General features: G+C 44.3%; 2 protein-coding genes across 3 annotated transcripts in view; one reads left to right on the top strand and one right to left on the bottom strand.

Annotated features, from left to right (window-relative positions):
- PCYT1A (phosphate cytidylyltransferase 1A, choline) overlaps positions 1–3,319 on the top strand; it is a 53,235-nt gene extending 49,916 nt beyond the window's left edge. Inside the window, exon 10 of the mRNA NM_001105052.2 lies at positions 3,062–3,319. Within this exon, the coding sequence (NP_001098522.1) occupies positions 3,062–3,198 (137 nt within the window). The 3' untranslated portion in view covers positions 3,199–3,319. The remainder of the gene's footprint in view (positions 1–3,061) is intronic.
- Positions 260–18,488, bottom strand: SLC51A (solute carrier family 51 subunit alpha). 2 transcript variants are annotated; one of them, XM_005201398.5, is made up of 9 exons: positions 18,021–18,488; positions 17,376–17,470; positions 5,841–5,995; positions 4,731–4,804; positions 4,164–4,322; positions 3,501–3,612; positions 3,073–3,219; positions 1,178–1,283; positions 260–635 (listed from the first exon to the last, which is right to left on the bottom strand). In XM_005201398.5, the coding sequence occupies exons 1-9, from the start codon at positions 18,056–18,058 to the stop codon at positions 499–501; spliced, it is 1,023 nt and encodes a 340-aa protein (XP_005201455.1). In that variant the 5' UTR covers positions 18,059–18,488; the 3' UTR covers positions 260–498.
- Positions 18,489–25,307: the final 6,819 nt, after the last annotated feature.

Below are 25,307 nucleotides of genomic sequence, written 5' to 3'. Positions count from 1 at the left end.
CCAGGTCTAATGTCATCAGCGCCCTACTGACACATCTGTAAGGGAAGAAAACACCTTCCATCTGTTCTTCAGAAGCCTTGTTTCTTTGAGACTTTGGGATCCTACTGTTTTGCCTGGCTGAGTTCTATTCCTGTTATTATACCAAGAAAACTATCATACACTCTTCCCGCTTTCATTTGCTTTGGGAAAGCTCAGAGTAACCTTTTAATATACAATCTTGATGGGCTAATAGTGGCACCCACGGAGGCAATATGCCCAATTGTAGAAAATCAAACTCCATCCTGTTTATTAAGCTTAAAATACCTTCCTCAGGCAAGATCCAAAACAATTTCATCCTATCGCATAGTTCTGATTCATCTCTACAGTCAAGCACACATCATTTGCCAGCTTGCGCTGACAATAGACTCAATCCCCATTTGGTCAAGGTTGAAGAACAGTAAAGAAATCTGTGCCCATCTAATGAATACAGTGTCTCTTTCATTGTCCAAGCCATTCACCTCAGGCTTTGAGGTTCAGATCCTGGTCTGGAGAAGAGAAAGGTTCATATCCAAGCTTGTCATCTTTCCTTCGGTAGTATATTCGTGTCAGCACAGTGATCAGAAAACTCTCGAGGATGAGGAGGTGGCAGTTCATCACTGCAGCATGGGACAAAATATAGGTTATTCTAACTTAACAGAGGTGGTATCCCATAGCAGCCCTGGCATATGAGTTGGACAGCAGTTTCTCTTAATTTATCCTCAAACCAGGACCTAGAGATATTAAGTTGTCACAAGTAACATGGCAAGTTGACAATAGAGCCAGAACCAGAACTTGGCTCTCTACCTCCTGAACTTTGAGGCTAGCATTAAACATTTCTTTTGCATGTTTTATCATCATGACCCTCTGCTTCCTAACCACACCTATTCCTCTTTCAGGAGCTGAGGATTGAACCCATGGCTTCCTGGGTTGATCATCAGGGCTGGGCCTCAAGCTGCGGGATTGCAGCTGTCTGTGTGATCAGAGAGGTCATAGACTCAGAGCCTCTGCTAGATTTCTTGGAGGTCTCTTTCTCAATACTCTAAGCAGAACACTGAATATTCTGAGAGTGGTTAGCCCTACTTCCAATCTAAGATCCTCTCTTCTCGGACCTCCCCCTCCTGCCCATCCTGGAATAGACTAGGAAACCCCATGTGCTTACCTTGAGATCTGATTTTAGAAGAAAAGGGAGGTGAACAAGCAATCTGCCCGCCACTGGCCAAGACTGAGAAGATGGATGGCTGCAGAGCAGACAGAATAAGGAGTGCCTGCAGAACAGAAAAGAGGAGTGAGGATGGGGGCTCAGCATCCCTGGCACAGGCTGGCCGGCCCACTGCTGTGTTTGAAATGTGTCTTAGTGCTTGCCCTCTCTGAGTACACTTTTCTGATGCACAGCTTCTCAGGGTAGACTTGGCTTGTCCAGGGTTCCCTCCAATAATCATGGGCAGGTTAATTAATCACAAGGCTTTTATTCTGTGGCCTGACCTCTAAGTGCTTCTGTAGCCTAGATCCTTTTTGTGCCCTGTCAGTCCCTTACTCCGTGGTAGGCTCTTCTGTCCTCTTTCTTCCTATAGACCCTCCACTTCTGCCTGCCATGTGCCTGTAAGCAGCACCTGCTTAGGTCAAATGAGAATTTATGTGAAATCAATCTGTTAACTATAAAGGAATCACTATGCCTTGGGAATAGGAGAAGGGCCCAGCAAGAAGACAGAAAGAATGGAGAGAGAAGAGAAACAATATGGAGCTAGAAGTCATTGCATTTGGTGGAAAGGTTATCTCTGGGCTTAGAGAATGGAAAGTGTAAAAAGTGAACAAATGTGCCTTTGGGAAAATTCTCAGGGAAGAGGTGATGATGCAGAGTCAGATGAGAAGAGATGTGGGTTTGGGAGTAGATAGTTGTATGTTTAAATTCCAGTCCCATCCCTTATGTACCTTTGAGCAAACCCCAAAACACCTCAGTTTATCATTTGTAAAATAGAAAAAACAATGATTCTGAAGATTATAGTGAACTTAAATGTAATTAATGTATGAAAAGCGCCTAATATGTAGTACTGGTCATATATAGTTGTAACTGTGATAATGCTGATGTTTCTGCTACTGCTGCTAAGTCGCTTCAGTCGTGTCCGACTCTGTGATACCCCATAGACGGCAGCCCACTAGGCTCCTCTGTCCCTGGGATTCTCCAGAATCCCACTCCAGAATACTGGAGTGGGTTGCCATTTCCTTCTCCAATGCATGAAAGTGAAAAGTGAAAGCGAAGTTGCTCAGTCGTGCCCGACTCTTAGCGACCCCATGGACTGCAGCCTACCAGGCTCCTCCATCCATGGGATTTTCCAGACAAGAGTACTGGAGTGGGTTGCCATTGCTGATATTTCTAGTGGTGATGAATTGCAAGATTTTTAGAATTAATGGGTAGTGAAGAAAAGAAAACAGCAAAGGTATAAGAATTTAAGGTTTAAAAATTCATGTGTTATGGGCGTCATTGTGTCCCCCTAAAAGATGCATTGAAGTCCTCACCCCCAGGACCTCAGAATGTGACCATCATTGTCTTGGTAACTGATTAGATGTAATTAGTTAAGACGAGGTCATACTGAAGTAGGGTGGGTCCTTATTCCAATATGACCGACGTCCTTATCAGAAAAAGAGACACAGACACATAAGGGGAGAATGCCTTGTGATAAGCCAAGGATGCCAAAGATTGCTGCAAACAATCAGAAGCCAGGAATAGTCAAGGAAGGGTTCGCCCCAACAGTGTTCAGTGGGCATGTGGGCCGCTGACAGCTTGGTTTTGGACTTCCAACCTCTAGAACTGTGAGGCAATGCATTTCTGTTTTAAGCCACCCGCTTTGTGCTATTTTGCTCCAGCAACCTTAGGAAACTTACAGCACAGAAAAGCAACAACTGGGGAAGGGCAGGGATTCTTTCCCAAATCTCACAGGAAACCTAAGTCTTAAGAAGATTCCCAGACCCACTTCTAGCCTTTATTAGTCTCAGCTTCTAACCCCTACAATTTGTGGCTCATTATTAACCATCTTTTCTCTCCCAGGGTATAGTTACCTGGAACAGAACAAATTTGGCTCCTATGTTCTGCTCGCCCAGGTGCAGCCTGGCTTGACGAAAAATGATGCCTATGGTCCACAGAGCCGACAGGGTGGACACACCGAGGAAAGTGTTGATCCATAGAGCTGTGCTCCCCTCAGAAATCTGGTGGCAGGCCAGAAAGCAGTCAGTGAGGAAGCAAGCCCCTTTCTCCTTTTTTTTCCCTTCTCCCAATGGTGGGGGAAATAAAAAAGCTTCTTCTCTCCCTGTTAGAGTCCCTGAGCCTCTGCTTTTCCACAGTCGCCCTGTACCTGGGGCTATCCCAACCCTGGGGCCATCCCAACCCTGGGGCCCTGAATCAGGGGATACTGGTTCCAGCTATTCCTTCTAGAGCTCAAAGGAATTAAACTCATCTTGGCCTCTGCTGCCCCTTACTCTGGACTTACGTCTGATGGGTCAAAGATGCCATCAGGGATGAGAAACAGGCCCACCAGGGTCAATGATATCTTGAAGAAGGCGTACTGGATGGGGCCCAACAGCAGCAGCTGAAGTCTCTTCCTGAAGTAGGAAGAGGATTAGGAACATAGGCCTACAAATCACCCACCCCAACCAGAACTTCCAGCTCTCTCATTGGGTTCCTGGCAAGGCTTGGCCACCATCATAGACACCAACATAGTCAAGTGGGTGGGGACTTAGGAAGAGCATTGGGAACCATCTTTATTGCCTCCCACTCACCCTCAGACCAGAATGATGCCTTTTGAGCAAGAACTATCTGAGGATTGACCCCAACCTCATTAACTGAAACGGATGGAAGGGGAAAGTAAATAGTCCAAAGTGCAGTTTGTTCTCTGTGATAAAGTTTGTAGGGGACAGTGAGCGTAAGTGATGGGAACTCTGGAGTTCTCCTTCCTCTGTTCCTCCTACCCCTGTTTGGGTGCCCAGTGTGTGGGTCCTGGCTGTGGGATGCCCACCCTTTCATCACTGGCTTTGTTCCATACAAGCCAAATTCCATGAGGCTTGAAGCAGGACTGAGAGAGCCAGCAGAGGCTCTTGAGAGAGTGCAGAAGAGGCCAGTCTGCTCTCCAGGCAGCCTCTCCCTCCCGCCTCACCTGGTGATCTTGATTCGGGGGCAGCAGGGGCAACAGCAGCAGCAGGGGCCTGTATGGATCATCACCGGGGTGTCCTTCAGTGTCCTCAACACCGCCTCCTTCCCACCAAAGCCTTCCACCATGGCCTGCATCAGCAGGTAAAAGCACATCGAGTAAAACCTGGAGTTGGGGAGAGGCGGGAGGTGGGCCTAAGAGCACACAGAAGGGAGGTGGCAGCAGCTGGCGGGATACCACCTGCTGCCAAAGAAAAACAGACTGCAAAAGGACAGGGAGACGGGGGCTTCCTGAAGGGGTCAGGTAGGGTCTAGGCATTTTGAGAACTGAGAGAGGACAGGTGGAAGAGGGCAGGCTGTGAGAACAAAATGATGCCTGAGATGCACTAGAAGTTCAAGAGACAAGTTGGAAAGGGCCTGATTTGTGATCAGTTTGTTTGCATGGACTTATGGAAGGGACAGGGGATTAAAAAAAAAAAAAAGACACAAACTCTGAATTCCCAGGGTTGAGAGGAGCAGAAGGGGGACCTCAGAGGGGTATCAAGTTCAGCTGGGGGCAGGGCAGGACACTCACGTAGTTATGGCCATTTCCACGAGTGTCAGGGCACGAGGAATCCAGAGACCAAAGCAGGAGAATGCAGACACTATCTGCTTGGAGAAGAACCAGGAGCTGGTTAGGGTAAGGAAGGAGACTGCATGCTCACCTTTTGTGGCAAGGGCTCAAGGAAGCAAAAGCTAAACAGCTGAGGCACCATTACTTAAAAGTGACTAACTGGGGACTTTCCTCGTGGTCCAGTGGCCAAGACTCTGAGCTCCCAGTGCAAGTGGCCTGGGTTCGTTCCCTGCTCAGGGAACTAGATCCCACTAACACTTGGCACAGCCAAATAAATATTAAAAAAAAAAAGTGACCAGTTGGAAAAAGAGCTAGTTAAATCAACTAATTAAAATATTTTTTAAATTCAGCTGTCAGTTTATTCCTTGTCTAGTGTTAGAGACAGCAAGTCACCTTGAGTCAGAGGCTCTTTTGAAGACTATCTCTCAACATATGTCACTGGAGTAGGAATAGGTCAATTCATCTTTAAGAGTACGTAGATCAAGATCCAACCCTTCCTTTTCAATATCCCATGTTATTAGAGCACCTCTGATGTCTTGAGATGGCCCAGGCAGGTGTCATCTGGCAGAAAAGGACCTCAAGGGCTTTGTTCTTCACCCAAAACAGACACAGAGCTCACCACACGGAAAGAGAAACCCCATCATGTGGCCTGCGAGCATGCCAAAGAGCTATCAAATGGCTGTAAGAGTGAGTTAGAAGGACTTACAGTGTAAGGGTAGAGTGAACATGACCCCATGGGAAAAAATTACTCTCCTCCTACCCTCTGAGGAACCACTGCTGGTCTGTGCAGGAAACAAGCTTATTTTAAAGCAACACAGTAGCAGGGGAGTAGTGAGTGGGATAGCTGGTGGGCTCAGACAGTTCTTCAGCTGTTCTTAGAGCTGTTTCTGTGGCTCTAAGATTTCAAACACTCCATCTCACTGCCTGTGACCTTCTAAGCATGGGATCCTGACTGCAGATAGCAGACTAAAACCCCCACCCTAAAGTAGTAGAGGAAGGCAACTTGAATTATTGAGTTGAAAGGAATCTTCCTCTTCAGCCCCTCCCCAAAGGCAGCTGCAGGACCCTCACCGTGGGTGAAGAGCTGCACCAGATCAGGGTCTTCCTCTTGATAGGGCAGCGGGTGTTCTTGTGCAGGTAGACAGCAGCCTCCAGGAAGATGGCTATTGAGCCCAGGACAAACAAGGTCATGATGACCATGAGGGAAATATCCACAGGGCCCAATGCTAGAATGGAAAGAGAGGACAGGCTCCAGTGAGCTGAAGACCAGGGCTGAGGAGCAGAAGATGTGGGCTTCCTCACATGCATCTAATTGCTTTACCACATCTAGAATTACCTGGTCTAGGCTTCCTATCATGCAGAAGATGGGCTTTTTCTTAGACCTAGAATTTCCAACATGTGACTAGGAAATAGTCATTCTTCTGCATGCATGGGAGACTAGACCAGATCAATCTAAGTATGGTAAGGCTTACTTGAATCAGGATATAGACACCTAACAAGTTTGTACATAACAAAAATTCTAAGTTCGGAGGTCAACAGGGCCTATTCACTTTTCTCAGTGTCAGGGGTTATACTAGCAGACAGGGACCAGTTAACATTATAATTAAAGCAAAATATATACTTCTGATATACATCAGAATATATACTGATATACTTAAGTCGCTCAGTCGTGTCCAACTCTTTGTGACCCCATGGACTGCAGCATACCAGGCTTCCCTGTCCATCACCAACTCTCGAAGCTCGCTCAGACTCATGTCCATTGAGTTGGTGATGCCATCCAATCATCTCATCCTCTGTCATCCCCTTCTCCTCCTGCCTTCAATCTTTCCCAGCATCAGGGTCTTTTCAAATGAGTCAGCTCTTCGCATCAGGTGGCCAAAGTATTGAGTTTCAGTTCGGCACCGGTCCTTCCAATGGAGAAGGCAATGGCAAACCAGTATTCTTGCCTTGAGAACCCCATGAACAGTATGAACTTGATATACTTCAGTTCAATTCAGTTCAGTCGCTCAGTCGTGTCTGACTCTTTGCGACCCCATGAATCGCAGCACGCCAGGCCTCCCTGTCCATCACCATCTCCCGGAGTTCACTCAAACTCACGTCCATTGAGTCTGTGATGCCATCCAGCCATCTCATCCTCTGTCATCCCCTTTTCCTACTGTCCCCACTCCCTCCCAGCATCAGAGTCTTTTCCAATGAGTCAACTCTTCACATGAGGTGGCCAAAGTACTGGAGTTTCAGCTTTAGCATCATTCCTTCCAAAGAAATCCCAGGGTTGATCTCCTTTAGAATGGACTGGTTGGATCTCCTTGCAGTCCAAGGGACTCTCAAGAGTCTTCTCCAACACCACAGTTCAAAGCATCAATTCTTCAGTGCTCAGCTTTCTTCACAGTCCAACTCTCACATCCATACATGACCACTGGAAAAACCATAGCCTTGACTAGATGGACCTTTGTTGGCAAAGTAATGTCTCTGCTTTTCAATATGCTGTCAAGGTTGGTCATAACTTTCCTTCCAAGGAGTAAGCGTCTTTTAATTTCATGGCTGCAGTCACCATCTGCAGTGATTTTGGAGCCTAGAGATGTTTAAATTTGATTTCAAAAATTTTATCACTTTACTAGGACACACAACAGGACTTTAACAAAAGAAGTGGACCCAAGTAAAGACTCCAAGGATATTTGACCTATGCTGGCCCCAAGTACACTTATTCTCACATTAAATGTAATCCAGTAGCTGTCTTTAGTATTTATTGAAATCATTTGAGGAGTTGTTAATAAGTAGCTGTCCAGACCCCCACTCCCTATACTCCCTGCTACATAGATGTTGTTCCCATACATCTGGGATGTAATCTACATTTTAAACAAGCTCACATGATAATAGAAGATAACAAACATTTTAACACCACCAATGAAGCTCCTCTGGCCTCACCCTTGCTAACAGGAAAACACTAATATAGTCACAATATTTGTTTCTGAGCATGTTCTAATTAGTGCAACAATGTTTTAAACAAAGTTAGTTCCATATCCTCAGTGACTAAGCCTGGACCCTCATTTATCTAAGTCTCTTCCCTCCTTGGCAGACTCTTTGCTTTTAGTCTCCCAACTGGCTAGATGACAGAAGAAGAAGGGGAAGACTGGCAGAGTCCAGCCACTGTCGTATTGCATTGGGAGTAAAGGAAATCAACCCTGAATACTTATTGGAAGGATTGATGTTGAAACTCAAATACTTTGGTCACCTGATGCAATCAGCTGACTCATTGGAAGAGACCCTGAAGCTGGGAAAGATTGAAGGCAGAAGAAAAGGGTGACAGAGGACGAGATGGCTGGATGGTATCACTGATGCAGTGGACATGAACTTGGACAAACTCCAGGAGATGGTGAGGGACAGGGAGGCCTGGCATGCTGCAGTCCATGGGGTCGCAAAGAGTCTGACATGACTGGGTGACTGAACAATGAGAGGATATTGGCTGGTCTGCCCTATGTTTTGGTGACTGAGGGCAGCTCAGAGCTGCTGACACCAAAACAAGGAAGAAGGAGACCACATCCCAGTGAAGACTTGAGTTGTCATCTGGGTCAGTCATACTTGGTGACATCACAAGGAGCAACCAGGACAAAGGTGAATTTCTCAAAAACTACTTTGATGCTTTTGAACTGTGGTGTTGGAGAAGACTCTTGAGAGTCCCTTGGACTGCAAGGAGATCCAACCAGTCCATCCTAAAGGAAATCAGTCCTGAATGTTCATTGGAAAGACTGATGCTGAAGCTGAAACTCCAATACTTTGGCTACCTGATGCAAAGAACTGACTCATTTGAAGACTCAGATGCTGGGAAAGGTTTAAGATGGGAGAAGAAAGGGACGACAGAGGATGGGATGGTTGGATGGCATCACTAACTCGACGGACATGAGTTTGAGTAAGCTCCGGGAGCTGGTGACGGACAGGGAAGCCTGGTGTGCTGCAGTTCATGGGGTCGCAGTCCATGGAGTTGGACACGACTGAGCGACTGAACTGAACTGAACTTTGATCCTGGTTGTTCTTATTTCAAGGTACATGTTTTTCTTTTTGTTTGCTTTCTCCAAGAGGCCCTTTATCTCTGACCACAGTTAGGTCTGTGATTAATCCAGAGGACCTGCTGCAGGGAAGGCAGTCCTTGGACAATCTGCCAGCCTACACTTCTGAAGTCAGTGGTAAGCTTTTCCTTTCTGTTACAGGCCTCAAAAGATAGGATTGTGTTGTTCTTCCCTCCTCCCCATTCCTGTCTCCACCTGCTTCCACTTAATTAGGATGCAGCCCACTGTGTGACCAAATTACTGGCTTAGTGTTGCTGTTTAGTTCTGTTGCCTCATTCTCAATTACCTCTACAGATATTGCTCTAGTAGGCCTGGCAGGTTTTAAACATTAACAAAATAAAACAAGCAAAAATCCACCTGGCTGCAATCCTTAATTAAAAAAAGACTACCTCCCTTCCTTGAAATTTTAAAGATATAAACATAACAGAGGATCTTTTTTCTGACACAATTTTATCCTTATACAATAAAAATGTGGGTTTAAAACAGTTGCTCTGGTTTTATCATGATATACACATAAAGCCTTCCATGTATCAAAATAATTCCAGATAGATTAAAAAGATAAATCTTTAATAAACAACAATGATCTACTGTATAGCCAATGGAACTTTGTTCAATATTATGTGCCAGCCTGGATGGGAGCGGGTAGGGGCTTCGGGGAGAATGGATTCATATGTATGTATGGCTGAGTCCTCTCTCTGTTCACTTGAAATTATCACAACATTGTTAATCGGCTATACCTCAATACAACAAAAAAAAGTGTTTTAAAAAAGAGATTTTAAAAAAGCGGTATATATTTTAAAATAAAACAGGGAAAATTGAGAGAAGGGAAAAAAAGAGAGATTTGTATTTTCATCAAAACTTGAGGGAAGACCTTCCTAAGCTTAGGTGTAATCCAAGAAATCACAAAGAGAAGGATGGTCAAATTTGATACAAAGAGTTTAAACTTCTGAATGTTAAAAAAAAAGTATAAGCAGTAAAGTGGTGATTTCACAGATGCACACTTGGGTAAAAATCCATCAAATTATATACATAAAATCATTGCCCTTTACTGAACATAATTTATAACTGAAACAAACAAACCTTAATATGAACAAAACAGAAAGCAAAATTACCACAGGAAATTCCCTGGCTCTCTGGTGGTTAGGTGGAGAAGGCAATGGCAACCCACTTCATTACTCTTGCCTGGAAAATCCCATGGATGGAGGAGCCTGGTAGGCTGCAGTCCATGGGGTCGCTAAGAGTCGGACATGACTGAGCGACTTCACTTTCACTCTTCACTTTCATGCATTGGAGAAGGAAATGGCAACCCACTCCAGTGTTCTTGCCTGGAGAATCCCAGGGACGGGGGAGCCTGGTGGGCTACTGTCTCTGGGGTCGCACAGAGTCGGACACAACTGAAGCGACTTAGCAGCAGCAGCAGCAGCTGGTGGTTAGGACCTGGTATGTTCACTCCTGGCAGCCAGGGTTTGATCCCTGGGTAGGGAACTGAGATCCCAAAAGCCACATGGTGTGACCAGAAAGAAATAAAAATAAATAGTATAGTAAAACTATAGCTATGTAAAGGATTTGGCTGAAGAGAAGGATAGAAAAGAGTTGAAGGAAAGAGTGGGGCCCTAATATCTTTATCATACAAAATGGAAAATGAAGAAGTACTATCCGCAGTTGGCAAAATAAGAAATAAACTATAGGTATAGTATATACAGCTATAAAGATAACCAACTAAAAATAATGATGAAACCATGTGGAATGAGTAGAAGTTTGGTACTAAGTGAGTTAAATCTTTATGTATTACAGAGGCAGCCACAGATAATATACAAAACTGATACCACATGAAATAATGGTAATTTGAAGGTAACTATTAAAAAATCATCAGCTAAAAAAGTAGGATGAAGATTAAAAATGAGAATAAATAGGGCAGGGGAGTGTTAATTTTCATTAGTAGCCCTTTTGTACTATTTAAAATTTTATACTATGTTCATGTGGGTTAAGATAAAAACATTAAAAATGATTGCCTAGGAATAAATGAGCAATGCCATCTTTGGGTGATGAGACTGTGGGTGGTCTTTGTCTTCTTTCTTTTCCAATTATTCTATAACAAATATACATTTTACAACAAATAAGTTTTTTTAAAGACATACTTTGCCAAATATGTAATAATGTGAAAAAATTCATATGATGTCATGCTTATAAAAACAGTATATAAAATTGTAGCATAGTAGGATTTCCACTACTGTTAAATAAAAGCACAGAAAACAGAGCTTGTACTATGATACTTGCAGTGCTGGTCTTGAGTGGTGGGACCATACGCGACTTTCTTCTTCATACTTTTCTCTATTTTCATATTGACTTTACTGAATTATTTTTTACAATGGAAATGTTTAGTTAAAAAAAAAACAGACAAAATATAAAGTCCAGATAGGCAGAAAGCAAATTTAATTCAGTAGATTTCTAAAAACCAATGTCCTTTGTTGGGAAGGGGAATATCGATGGAGGTCCCTCCTTGAGGGACTCCCCCAGCCCCTGCTTGACTCTCGTCCTCATCAGCTCACTGAGAGCTGAGAGTGGAAACAGCCCCTCCAGAAGCCATCATGTCAAAGCCTTTCTCAATCTTCACTGTCCTTGACTATTCCCTCCTCCTTGAAAATCTCTCCCATCCCGCTTGACTCCAGTAACCACAGTTCTGGCTCCTCTCCTGGAGACCCTGGGTCTCCGATACTGATCCCTCATCCTCTCCTACACCCTGTGTTCCAGACTCGACCATTGCATCTCACCTCTTCTGTTTATTGAGGTTTAGGATTTCCCTACCACCCCTCAGTTGTCACCCTGTTTATTTAACTTATATGCAGAGTACATCATGAGAAACGCTGGACTGGAAGAAACACAAGCTGGAATCAAGATTGCTGGGAGAAATATCAATAACCTCAGATATGCAGATGACACCACCCTTATGGCAGGAAAGTGAAGAGGAACTCAAAAGCCTCTTGATGAAAGTGAAAGTAGAGAGAGAAAAAGTTGGCTTAAAGCTCAACATTCAGAAAACGAAGATCATGGCATCTGGTCCCATCACTTCATGGCAAATAGATGGGGAAACAGTGGAAACAGTGTCAGACTTTATTTTTCTGGGCTCCAAAATCACTACAGATGGTGACTGCAGCCATGAAATTAAAAGACGCTTACTCCTTGGAAGGAAAGTTATGACCAACCTAGTTCGTCTAGTCAAGGCTATGGTTTTTCCTGTGGTCATGTATGGATGTGAGAGTTGGACTGTGAAGAAGGCTGAGCGCCGAAGAATTGATGCTTTTGAACTGTGGTGTTGGAGAAGACTCTTGAGAGTCCCTTGGACTGCACGGAGATCCAACTAGTCCATCCTGAAGGAGATCAGCCCTGGGATTTCTTTGGAAGGAATGATGCTAAAGCTGAAACTCCAGTACTTTGGCCACCTCATGTGAAGAGTTGACTTATTGGAAAAGACTCTGATGCTGGGAGGGATTGGGGGCAGGAGGAGAAGGGGACGACAGAGGATGAGATGGCTAGATGGCATCACTGACTCGATGGACGTGAGTCTGAGTGAACTCCAGGAGCTGGTGATGGACAGGGAGGCCTGGTGTGCTTCGATTCATGGGGTCTCAAAGAGTTGGACACGACTGAGCAACTGATCTGATTTGATCTGACCACCCCTCAGCCGCCTAACCACCACCTGAGCCATTTCTACCTCCAGGACCTTAGAGTGCTTGGCCGCTGCCTGTTCAGTTTTTCTCCTTGAGCTCCCCGTGTCTGGCTTATTCTCCTCACTGAGCTCTCTGCTCAAATGCCCCCCCTCAGTCAGCAACCCTTGAATGTCCAGTGTGGTGTTATCTCTCCCTCCCAAGTTGCCCTCACAGTGAGGTTATTTACATATTTATTGCTTGTCCCCATAGAGTGATGGTAGTGTGAACTCCACAAAGGCAGGGACTTTGTCAGGCTTGTTTTCTGTTCTATCTCCAAGTGCATGAAACAGTAACTGTGACTATTTGTTCAATGAAAGAAATGACCACATGAGGATTCTTACTGTCATCTCCATTTACATGCTTTTCCAGGAAACTAGGCTTAGAGTTGAGCACCTCACCCATGATCACACAACCTGAAAGTGACAGAGCTGGGATTTAAACCCAAGGGTTCCTGATCCTAACTAAGCCCATTCTCTTCACCATTACACATGCTGACTCTTGGTGTGTGTTCACATAACTATGGGAAGAAATGTGGAATAATATTAACCATCAAAAGTTGCTTAAGTTGGTGAAGGTGGAGGTGAGGCATATTCCAGCTATTCAGTATGGAAGTGCTTTTGCAGTTTCTTGTATCTGTTGCCTTTTGTGCTCTGTTCTTTCTCGTGCTTGCAGTGTCTGCAGGCTCTCACATTCACTTCCACAGGGCAGAAGCTAGGAGAGAGAACTTCCTTAGCATCCACAGCCAACACCACTGCTGCTGCTGCTAAGTCGCTTCAGTCGTGTCCGACTCTGTGCGACCCCATAGACGGCAGCCCACGAGGCTCCCCCGTCCCTGGGATTCTCCAGGCAAGAACACTGGAGTGGGTTGCCTTTCCCTCTCCAATGCATGAAAGTGAAAAGTGAAAGTGAAGCCACTCAGTCATGTCCGACTCTTATCGACCCCATGGACTGCAGCCTACCAGGCTCCTCCATCCATGGGATTTGCCAGGCAAGAGTACTGGAGTGGGGGCGGGGGGGTGGCGGGAAGGGCAACACCACTACTCTACCTCAAACTCATTTATCTCCTTAGAAGATCTTCCTCTATCTTATTTTTCTGTATCTTAACAGATACTGTGAAACAAAAGTTTCTGATAGCTCAAGGATTTTTGGAAACACTTTAAACAAGGTTAAACATGTTTCTTTCCTGCAGAGTATAAATTTTAAATCTGATTTATATTGTTAATTTCCAAAGGAGGTTACAGAATATAGCTTTTACAGAACTGATTTTTATACAGACTCTGTTTTCATGAAGTACTCCTTGGGATTACTATTCCAAGGAACACACTTTGGGAAATACTTGTCTAACTGACCTGTTGAATACAACTATACTTGAGCAACTAGCAAATTCCCATTGCATCTGTAACAATGAAGATTACTCTTTTAAATAATGAAAACAATATAAGAAAATTAAAACTTTGAAAAAAAAGTTTTACCCATAATCCAAGCTAGTTCCTAACCAAAAATTATTCTCCTTTTTGCACGTATTTCCATGGAGGTGAAGAGCATAGGCTCCAACTTCAAAGTAAAATTCCATTTACTTCTTGCTCTATAATCGTGGGTAGATTATTATCCTCCAATTAAACCTCTTAGCATGATTCAATGCTAGTGTTTGCTCAATAAAAAGTAGCTTTAAAAAACATCCTGGTTAAAGTGTATACATATTGTATTACTGCAATCATACTGTAAAATTTTGCATTCTGCTTTTTCCACCTAACATTTCATCACAGTCTGTCAAAAATTATTTTTACAATTATTTTACAATTATAAAGGTTGTTAAAATAAAGGGAATAATAGAGCTGCATTAATATATCCATAATCCATTTTGAAGAGTTATGATATTACCAGTTTTACTTCAAAAGTTATTCTTAGGAAAAAAAAACATCACAGGTATACTTGAAGGCCCTGTATATATCTCCAAGTGTCTTTTTCCCTTCACTTCTCCTCCCAGGGCTAACTGCTATTCTGAAGTTGGTGTGTATCTTTTCCTGTATGTTTTAATTTTTTTACAACATATGTACATGCTCAACATAATTATATTGCTTTGCATTAAAAAAATCTATATAAATGTTTTCCACTCAACATTGTTTTCATGGTTGTTATTATTTTCTTTGTGACAAACAAATGCTACTGTAAGCATTCTTAGACGTGTCTCCTCGGCATGTATAGGAGAATTCCTCTATTCCTCCCAGTCTAAGATCCTGCAAGCCATGTGGTATGGCCAAAAAGAAAAAAAAAAAAAACCCATAAACATTGGGTTTAAGTCCCAGTCTAGGTTGTATGGTTGCAGTTTATTATATTATTGCTTCAATTACTCTAGTCTTATATAACCTTTAATATCTGGTAGAGAAGGCAATGGCAGCCCACTCCAGTACTCTTGCCTGGAGAATCCCATGGATGGAGGAGCCTGGTAGGCTGCAGTCCATGGGGTCAATAAGAGTTGGACACGACTGAGCGACTTCACTTTCACTTTTCACTTTCATGCATTGGAGAAGGAAATGGCAACCCACTCCAGTGTTCTTGCCTGGAGAATCCTAGGGACGGGGGAGCCTGGTGGGCTGCCGTCTATGGGGTCGCACAGAGTCGGACACGACTGAGCGACTTAGCAGCAGCAGCAGCAGCAGGGCACATATCCTCCTTACTCTTTTTCAAAATTGTCTTGGTTTTTCTTGGCCCTTCACTCCCCCCAAATAGAAGTTTGGGTCAGTCCATTAATAAGAAAATCCTCTAGGGATTATAATTGCAGTCATATTACAGGCATTTCAAAAACAAATTATTGAAAGTTTCAATAGTTCTTCAAGAATAGTTCTTTCTTAAAGAGCATTTAAGACACAGAGAGTTTATAAATGAAGGAGGAAAGGGTTTTACCACGTGTCCAATGGGCACCTCTTCCTGACTCTATTTCTGTCAGTGTCATCACCACTGTTCATATTCTCAGAGTCATCATTAGAGTTTCTTTTTCTTTCACTTACCTTGTCTAAATATTTACCAGATTGCCTGCTCTTTCTTTGGATTGCCTGTATTTTCCAATCTGTCCTTCCTTTCCCTGACACTGCCCTGGCACAGGCTCTTGCCCTTCCTGTTAGGCTGGGGCACTGACCTCCAATTTATACCCCTGCTTCTTAAGGCCCTTACTCCCCAAAGTCTATCTTGATTACTAATTAATGGTCCTGAAATACCACCCAGCTCCTCCCAATCTCAGAGCCCTCATCTACTGCCTGCAGGATAAAGTACAACTCCTCTGCCTGAGACTCAGCAGGCCCCACCTTACCTGCCCAGCCCTCTCAACTGTCCCCTGCTTCCTCACCAGTAACCTTGAATCTCCCCAGTGCCTGGAGAGCCTGCCTACTCATTCTTTCTCCACTCCAGCTCCCTACTTTCCAACTGTTACTCATTCCAACAGTGCAATGGGGGAACAAGGTAGCTCCCCAGACTACCAGACCCAGAATAATCTACCTACTTTGAATATCCTTGGTGCTTCTATTTGCACAGTTTGCAGCACAGCAGTGTGTGATCCATCTTCACTGTGTAAGATAGGGTTTCTCAATCTCAGCACTATTGACCCCTTGCCCCAGCTAATTCCTTGGTTGTGGGGACTTTCCTTTGTTTCCGGGGCAAACTCCCTGACCTCTGCCCCACTAGATGCCAGTAGCACCCTCTACTTGTGGTGACTGGAATTGCCTCCAGACATTGCCAAAAGTACCCTGTGAGACAAAGTTGCCTCTGGTTGACAACACTGGTGTGTGAGAAGACTTGTGTCACCATCTGCACTCTCTGAACAAGATATCCCTGGAGTCGGATGTAGCATCTGCCTACTTTCATGAACCACAGAGCAGCTACAAGGCACCCCTGGACTGCCTCTGGCAGTTGGTATTCACTCCAGTTCAGAGCATCTGAAACAGAGACGTGCCCATATCTGCCTCCTAGTACACCCTGACCACGCCCTACTGTTTAGGAAGAGTCTCCTCCTTGAGGTGAGAACATCAGGAAGGAACAAACATTAAGGATAGAGACACAGATTCCTACTCATCAACGTCTAAGAAGTGGCTGATCATGCAGTAAGAAAACAAAATACAGTATGGATGGGAGCCACGTTTGCTATCAAGATGCTAGGGTCATTTGATTGTCATGTTTTAGGTGTCCAGGGAATAAACAGAGTCCCAGCCTATGCCTTTCACTTTCAAAACCAATTCGGTAATAGGAGCTAGTTGGCCAACACTGTCCGAATACTTTTACAGGTTCACCTAAGTTTTAAGAATATTATTCATAAAAACCACTCTCCAGAGTGGTATAGACTCCTTTTAAGAAGGATGTTGTGCAGGCCTCAAAGGGATTCTGTGGGCTTCGGGCATCCATGTGAGTCCCTGGGTGGCCCTGGGGTCTGAAAAATGCTCCAGGTCAGTGTCCCCCTTATGAACTGGGGAGTCCCAACATGCAGGTTTTTCTCCAGGCCACATAGCCGTGCCCTTCTTTTGACTTTTTGGCTCCTCCAGAGTTTTACTTTCCCCAGCTTTTACAAATTTTAAAAAATTTTTGACTGTACTACCCAGCATGTAGGATCTTACTCCCCTAACCAGGGATCAAATCTGCACTCCCTGAATAACCTCTGTACCACTAGGGAAGTTCCCTAAAAGGTTTTTACCAAGATTGACACTGGGTCAGCCATCCTCCCAGGTACTCACTCTATGCTGGCCAGCTCAGGACCACCTTCCCTCAGCTCCTCTCAGCTGTTTTGACTTCCTCCTTGGGATGCTCATTTTTCCTTCTTTCAGTTCCTCTGGGGAGGGTCCCTGACTTACCTCTCAAAAGCTGGGCTGCAGTGGGAGGATAAGAGAAGCAGGCAGAGGGAACGCTGTAATTGGTTTTCAGGATCTCCAGAAGATCTGCCGTGTACCTGGAGAGACACCAACCTGTGTTCAGAATATCGGGACTGGGGGTGGGCGGGTGGGTAGCAGAAGGGACTCCAGCAACTTGACACTCCCTCGAACACTCCTAGGTTCACAGAGCGTCTCCATTTCCCCCTCAAGGCCCACGTGACAGTCTGCAGGTCTGGCTGCAGTGCTCAAAAAGCCCACAGTCCATTCCCTCCACTTCACAGGGGCAGCAGCCCAGGGGTTGGCTAGGGAGAAAAAGCAGGGTCCCAGAGAAAGAATGGACCCTTAGCACCAGGAGTGGGTCCCCAGCTGGTCAGAGCTCTATGCATGTCCCTCATGCCCCCTCCACCTCTGGGATTTTCCTCTACCTGGTTGGGGGCCAAAGCTAAGGTTCTGAAGGTCATACACTCACCCTTCCCCAGTGTCTCTGAGGACCTTCCAGAATGACCAGACCATTGTCAGTCCTGTCTCATTCTTGGGCTCAGAGGGAGGTAGGGACAGGCCAGAGTGAGAGGGCCCCCTGCTGCTTAGCAACTGGCTCCTGGCTTGGGGCCTGCCTCCCTCACTCACCTGGGATCGAGCCTTATCTGAGTCCTGTCTGGCTCCATCGTCTTCTTGCTCTATCCGGCTTTCCTTCCCGGCAGGCACTGGGGGCCAAGGAGAGACAGGCAAGTCGGGACCCTGAGGGGAGGCAGCTTCAGCTGACTGCAGCTTCCAGGACTGGCTGTGAGTTGGCAGAATGGCTGGGTCTTCCCCTCTGGCTCTCTCCCTCCTCAGGCCTCCTGTGCCCACAGGTTCCTTTCTCAGAGTTCACCTCAGAGGAATTTGAACCCCTCAGCTGGCTGAGTTCCCTGGTTCCTGACTCCTCCTTGCCCGTAGGTGTGGTGCTTCCTTCTTCCCTCCCATGAACGCCTCTGGCCACCCCTTGACCCCAGTCCACCTTCACTCTCCATCCCTCCTGAGGAGACTCCCAGGGCCCTCTAGAGACAAAATCCTTGATCCGCCCCCACAACCTCCCCTGCTGAGCAACCCCCTCCCAGTCAGAACCCAGCGGGAACTCAGGCTCTGTCCCCCTGAAGATGGAAGTCAGGGACGAGGCTTTGACTGTATTGGTGCTATTGGTTGGGTGTGCAGAAGGGAGGGCAGCTGGGAAATACAGATGAGGCCCAGCCTAGAGCATCCTGATGACAGGCTCATCCAGCCAAACAGCCCTGAAGGTGCAGCAAATGGGTGGAGGGGAGTATTTAAGAGGCAGTTACGGAGTGGAATCTCTGGGCATTTTGACAGATTTTGAAAACCTGCCAAATAGTATGCTTATGAACTATTTTATTGATTGGTGATGTCTCCTCTTGCTCTCTCCTTAAACCTATTTAAGGCCAAACATAGTACCCCTAAGTTTCCAGCACAGGGCCTCACACATACTTAAGTGCTCCTTAGAATCAGTTGCATGACAGATAGAATAATGAAATCACAGCAACAGTAGCTAACGCCTGTGGAGTGTTTATGCAACAGGTGGTATAGGAATTGCTGCATATTCCTTATCTCATTTAAACTTTACAAGTACTCTTATAAGGTAAATGCTTTAAAATTTTTTTTTAATTGGAGGATAATTGCTTTGCAATGTGTTGGTTTCTGCTGTACAACAAAGAGAGCCAGTGTTATATCTCTCCACTCCCTCTTGAGCATCCCTCCCCTCTCCCATCCCACCCCTCTAGGTCCTCAGAACACCAGGCTGGGCTGCCTGTGTTATACAGAAGCTTCCCATTACACATGATAGTGTATATATGCCAATGCTACTTTCTCAGTTCATTAAAGGTAAACGTTATCTTTATTCTCATGTTACAGATAAGGAAACTGAGGATCAGAGGGGTTATGACACTATGCTAAGCTGGATACATGGTGATATGGAGAGAGGCAGAAGGGACCTGGGTTAGGGGCTCTGTTGAGGCTTAGATGAAGTTCTTGATAGTAAAACAACAACAGCAGCAACAAAAGCCCAGTAGAGGGTCAAGAGAGTCAGTTTTGGGAAGGCAGAAAAGTCCCCCTGCTCTGGGTTGGTGGGTAGATGTGGTCCGAGGAAGCAGTTACCGATGCAGTACCAAGAAGACTCCCTACTTCTGTCCCAACATAGTGCCTCAAAATATCTCCTGAGGATCAAGAAGAGTCCTCTCTCTTCATTACCCTTTTCCTAAAGCACAGTTCTCTGGACAGGACAGTGCAGTGATCCAGGAGTCTCAGGGGCCAATGACCTCCTGAGTGGACACAAGTGCACAACCCGTAGGACAAGGGCACTGACCTCCAGAGGGTCAGTCGCCTGGGCCCGCCCTAGCAAAGACGCAGGCTGACTCAGCTTCCTCAAACCATTTCCACAGGAATGCTCCCCGCTCCCTGGGTCATTCATCCCTACCCTGGTGAGAAGCCTTGAGCTTAATCATCCAAAGCCCTGAACTTTAGACTTCCTTAGAGTAGAACACAGGGCTTCCCCAGTAGCTCGGTAGTAAAGAATCCCCTGGCCAATGCAGAAGACCCAAGTTTGATCCCTGGGTCGAGGAGACCCCCTGGAGAAGGAAGTGGCTACGCACCCCAATATTCTTGCCTAGAAAATCCCATGGACAGAGGAGCCTGGCGTGCTGTAATCCATGGGGTGGCAAAGGATCAAACACGACTGAAGCAACTGAGCAACAAAAACAACAGAGCAGAACACAGGATGCTGAGGATGTTCTCTGAAACTTCTTTGGGACAGAACTGTGGGGCAGAGGTCAGGGAGGCAGGAGAGGAGGTCTGAAGAGCAGGAAGGAAGGCTGCTGAGCAGGGGCTGGGAGGCCCAGGGAGATCGGCTAATCCTCAGGATGGATGGTGACGCAAGGAAGAAGGGCAGGTGGTGGGGGAGAGGGAAGGCTTTAGCTCTCAAGTGGGAGTCCCTAAGTGACTATCTTTATACAGTGGGATCCATGGATTAGTTAAGGCCGGTCTGTCCATAGGTAAGGTGTGGCTAGAAGATGAGGTGGGCCAGCCAATCAGATTCTTCTCTTGCTAATTTAGGACTGCTACCTGTGGAACCTTGATTTTTAGAATCAAGAAGCATGAAGTCTTTATTTATTTATTTTTGTTTAATTAATCATAGGGTAACATAAGACATCTATTACTTCAGTTCTGGCTTTCTCAGTGTAACGGTCATTTTTGAAAAATACAAACTGATTATAAATTTTATCAGTTTTTCCCTAGGGCTCTTAAATCATTTGATATTCAAAGGCCAGTCTTTCTCTTTTAAATACTTCTTGTTGAGATAAAATTCACATAATATTCACTACCTCAGTCATTTTAAAGTAGTTCAGTGCATTGTAGTATATATTTATCATGTTGTGCACCCATCACCATTAATCTAACTGCAGCATATTTTTATCCCCCAAAGAAACCTCATGCTTCTCAATTATTCTTTCCTCTCACCCTTTGGCAACCATTTGTCTACTTTCTCTCTATGAATTTGCCAGTTCCTGACGTTTCATCCAAATAAAATCATGCAATGTGTGGCTTTCTGTATTTGAATTCTTTCATCTAACATAATGTTTTCACGCTTTATCCATATTGTAGCATGTATCAGTGCTCATTCCTTTTAATGGCTGAATAATATTCCACTGTTGGGGAAGGCGATGGCACCCCACTCTAGTACTCTTGCCTGGAGAATCCCATGGATGGAGGAGCCTGGTAGGCTGAAGTCCATGGGGTCGCTAAGAGTTGGACACGACTGAGCGACTTCACTTTCACTTTCCACTTTCATGCATTGGAGAAGGAAATGGCAACCCACTCCAGTGTTCTTGCCTGGAGAATCCCAGGGACGGGGGAGCCTGGTGGGCTGCCGTCTCTGGGGTCGCACAGAGTCGGACACGACTGAAGCGACTTAGCAGCAGCAGCAATATTCCATTGTATGGATATATACCAGATTTTAAAAATCAGGTAATGGCATTTATTCATCAGCTAATGGACATTGGGTTTGCTTCCATATTTGGCTATTATGAAAATTGCTACTTTGCTAAACTCATTTATTAGCCCTAATGAATGTGTGTGTATGTGTATGTGTTCTTCAGGGATTTCCATATACAATATTGTGTCATCTGCAAATGGACATAGTTTTACGACGCAGATGCTTTTCTTTCTTTTTCTCGCCTAATAGCTCTATAGAACTTCCAGTACAGGGTTAAACAGAAGTGGCAAAAGCAGGTGTGCTTGTCTTCTTCCTAATCTGACAGAGAACGTTTTCAGTCTTTCACTATTATGATGCTGTGCTTAGTCGCTCAGTCGTGTCCAACTCTTTGCGACCCCATGGAATGTAGCCCACCAGGCTCCTCTGTCCATGGGGATTCTCCAGGCATGAATACTGGAATGGGATTATGACCCTAGCTGTGGGTTTTTCAAAAAAGTCCTTCCTCAGATTGATGAAGTTCCCTTCTATTCCTAATCTGTCAAGGAATCATGGAAGGATTTTGCCAAATGCTTTTTCTTTTTAAAACTAGTATATTTTTATTGAAGTACAGTTATTTATAATATTGTGCTAGTTGTAAGTGCTGTTTAGTTGCTAAGTGGTGTCCAATTCTTTTGCAACCCCATTGGACTATATAGCCTGCCAGGCTCCTCTATGCATAGGATTTCCCAGGCAAAAATACTGGAGTGGGTTGCCATTTCCTTCTCCAGGGGATCTTACCAACCCAGGGATTGAACACGTCTCCTGTATTGGCAGGTGGATCCTTTACCACTGAGCCACCTGGGAAGCCTGTTGTAGTGTATACAGAAGTGGAAATACAATGTCCTACCCATTAAACCTATATAATGTTAAAACCGATGTTACCACAATAAAATGAATTTTTTAATTAAAAATTTAAAAATTGTATTCTAATATAACTTCAATCAACATCATAAAATGCTACTTCTTTTGCAAGATTTTAAATGTCACTTTGCAATAAGTTATCATTGTACTTGAACTTGGCATTGTTTCGCATTACAGTTGAGATGGAAAAGGAAGATGCTAGTATTAAATGAAAGGTGATGTTTGAGTGGGGCCTCATTTCTCATTCATTAGTGAATATTTTTGTGTTCTGATGTTTTCATTTACTACACAGCTTATAAGTTTAGAGAGTCAAATGATGACAACTAAGAATGCAAAAAGACTCCTGGATCTTAAAACTACAAACATCAAAATACATGGTGCTGAATTCAGTAATCAATGAAACAAAAAGTCCACAAACAAACTCTAGAGATTAGACACAGGCTGTTTATTAGGGAATGATTTGGGGACCAACACCTGTGAAAGAAGAGGGAAAGAAGGAGGGGAAGGAAGCAAGGCTGAGCAGGGGGAGCTGTTGGTCTCAGGTAAGGGCCTCAGCCTCCTCCAAGGTCACATGGGGGCCAGGATGGCTTCTCAGAATTGTCTTCCATTGGAAAAGCATCTGGACCTTTATATCCTCATGTTGGACCACTCCTTGGACGCAAGCTGTCCCTGAAAAGACGTGGGACCCTGGGTGAGGCAATTTTCTTTAGGGGAGGCAATCTCCAAAGCTGAGGCAGTTTTCTAGCTGCTGGAGGGGTAAGCTCTTCATTCCTGAGAGGGTTCTGGGAGGCACATCACAGAGTCACCTGCACATCTTAGTATGTATGAAGAACTTAACTATGTCATAAGAGGGAAAGGAACATTTATTCCATAAATGATGCTGGAATAATTGATTATAATGATGTGGGGAAAAAACACGATTAGACCTTCACCTAGTATCTTACCCGGACATTAATTTCAGATGGCCTTAAGAGTTAAATGAAAAAGAAAACAAGAAATATAAATATCAGATAGAAGAAGGGAAAATAAGGTAAGATGATGCTAAGGAAATTATCCATAGATCTGATTACATAAAAACAACAAAAACTTTACACTAAATATTGCATGCAAAATTAAAAGACAAACAATAAATTGGGAACATATTTGTAATAAACAGCTAGAATTTTTAAGATAAAATAGCTCCTGCAAATCTGAAAGAAAAACCCAACACTTCCATCAAAATCACAGTGAGATATCATTTTATACCAATTAGGATATTATAAAAGACAAACAAATATAGAAGAAAACAAAAAGTGTTACACGGATGTGAAGAAATTGGAGTCCTTGTCCATTGTTAGCAGGAATGTAAAATAATGTAGCTGTAATAGAAAATACTACTGCAGTTCCTATGACCTGGAAATTCCACTTCTGGATATAGACCCAAAAGACTGAAAAGCAGGAACTTGAATAAACATTTGTGCACTCATGTTCATAGCAACATTATTCACAGTGGCCAGAAGGTGGAAACAGTCTAAATGTCTATCAACAGATGAATGAATAAACAAAATGTGGCATATGCATACAATTAAATATTGTTCAGTCTTAAAAAAGCAAAAAAATTCCAATACATGTTACAACAGACCAGCTTCCAGGACTGCTAAAGCTCAAGGATGAATCTTGAGGACCTTATGCTAAGTGGAATAAGGAAGATTCAAAAGGTCAGATGTATGATTCCACTTTTGTGAGAAATAGTCAAATTCATAGAGACAGAAAGTAAAACAGTGTTTACCATGAACTGGGGGGAGGTGGAGTGAGGAGTTATTGTTTAATGGTATAGAGTTTCCTCTTGGGATGATGAAAAAGTTCTGGAGTGGATAGTACTGATGGTTCATACATAACATAAACTTTATGTTATATATATTTACCACAATAAAAAAACAGAAAAATACTTCCACATTTGAAATGTGAACAAGAAAAAGATGTACAAAGGCAATTCACAGAACTACAATAAAATGACCTATGGATGTATAAAATATTTAATTTCATAAGTAATTTAAAGAGATATAAAAGATCAAGTTATCATTTGTCATCTATAAGATTGGAGAAACAATTTTACTTTAATATCTAACTATAGTGTAGGTATTATGATATCGGTATGCTCATAATAGAGTATAAATGTGTACAAACTCTCTAGAAAGCATTTGTAAATTATGCAAAATATGTTTTAAATATTCACATTAATTGGCCCCAAGTCCAATGTTTCTACAGAAACAGCTGGAGATGCTGGCGTCTGGATAACCGCAGAGGGCACCAGTAGAGCAAAGAACACAATGAAGTGTGGGAGCAAGCCCTGAGAATATATGTGGCAGAGAATTCCAGGGCAAGAGAAGAGCTAGTGTGAAGAACCCAGGACTGGAACATACCAGGTGTGTTTGAGGAACAGCAAAGAGTGCTGCGTGCCTGGCTGGTGTGGAGTGAGTAAGGGGCTGAGTGTTGGGAAATGAGGTCAGAGTCAGTGGGGAAAGATCAGAAAGGGCCTTGAAAGCCATGGCAAGAACTTTGGACTTTACTCTGAGGGGGCTGGGAACAATTGGAGGGTTCTAAGCAGAGGCCGTGGTCTAAGTTTTAAAAAGACAGTTACTTCTTCTCAGTGGCCTCCTCAGTTGGTGGGTGGTAGCCTCAGTTCTGAGGCTAATCTGAGGCACCCAAGCCGCAGGCCTGTGTGCTAGCTGCAAGAGAGGTTTCGAATGTGGGTGTGTGGCATTTTCAGGTCCAGCTGGGCTGGAGAAAGTCTTTGCCTTCATCAAGACTTATAGCTCAGGGAATCCTCCAAACACAGGGAGGTTCTGATGCTCAGTGGCTAAAGCAAATGGCAAGTATCAGTTGTATGTAACAGAAAACCCAGTCATTTTCTCCCATAATAAGCAGCTCAGAGGGAGGTAGTTCAAGGCTTGGGGCAGTGACTCAGTGTCATCACTGTCACTCTGTCTGTGCCCCGTGTTGACTTATTGCCTAATGGGTTGAGGTGGACCCAGCCAGCACATCTAGGTTCAAAA

The sequence above is a fragment of the Bos taurus genome, chromosome 1 (assembly GCF_002263795.3).
Source record: "Bos taurus isolate L1 Dominette 01449 registration number 42190680 breed Hereford chromosome 1, ARS-UCD2.0, whole genome shotgun sequence".
NCBI lineage: Eukaryota > Metazoa > Chordata > Mammalia > Artiodactyla > Bovidae > Bos > Bos taurus.
Note: the sequence above shows the minus strand (reverse complement) of the source record. Positions and strands in the feature narration are given on the sequence as shown.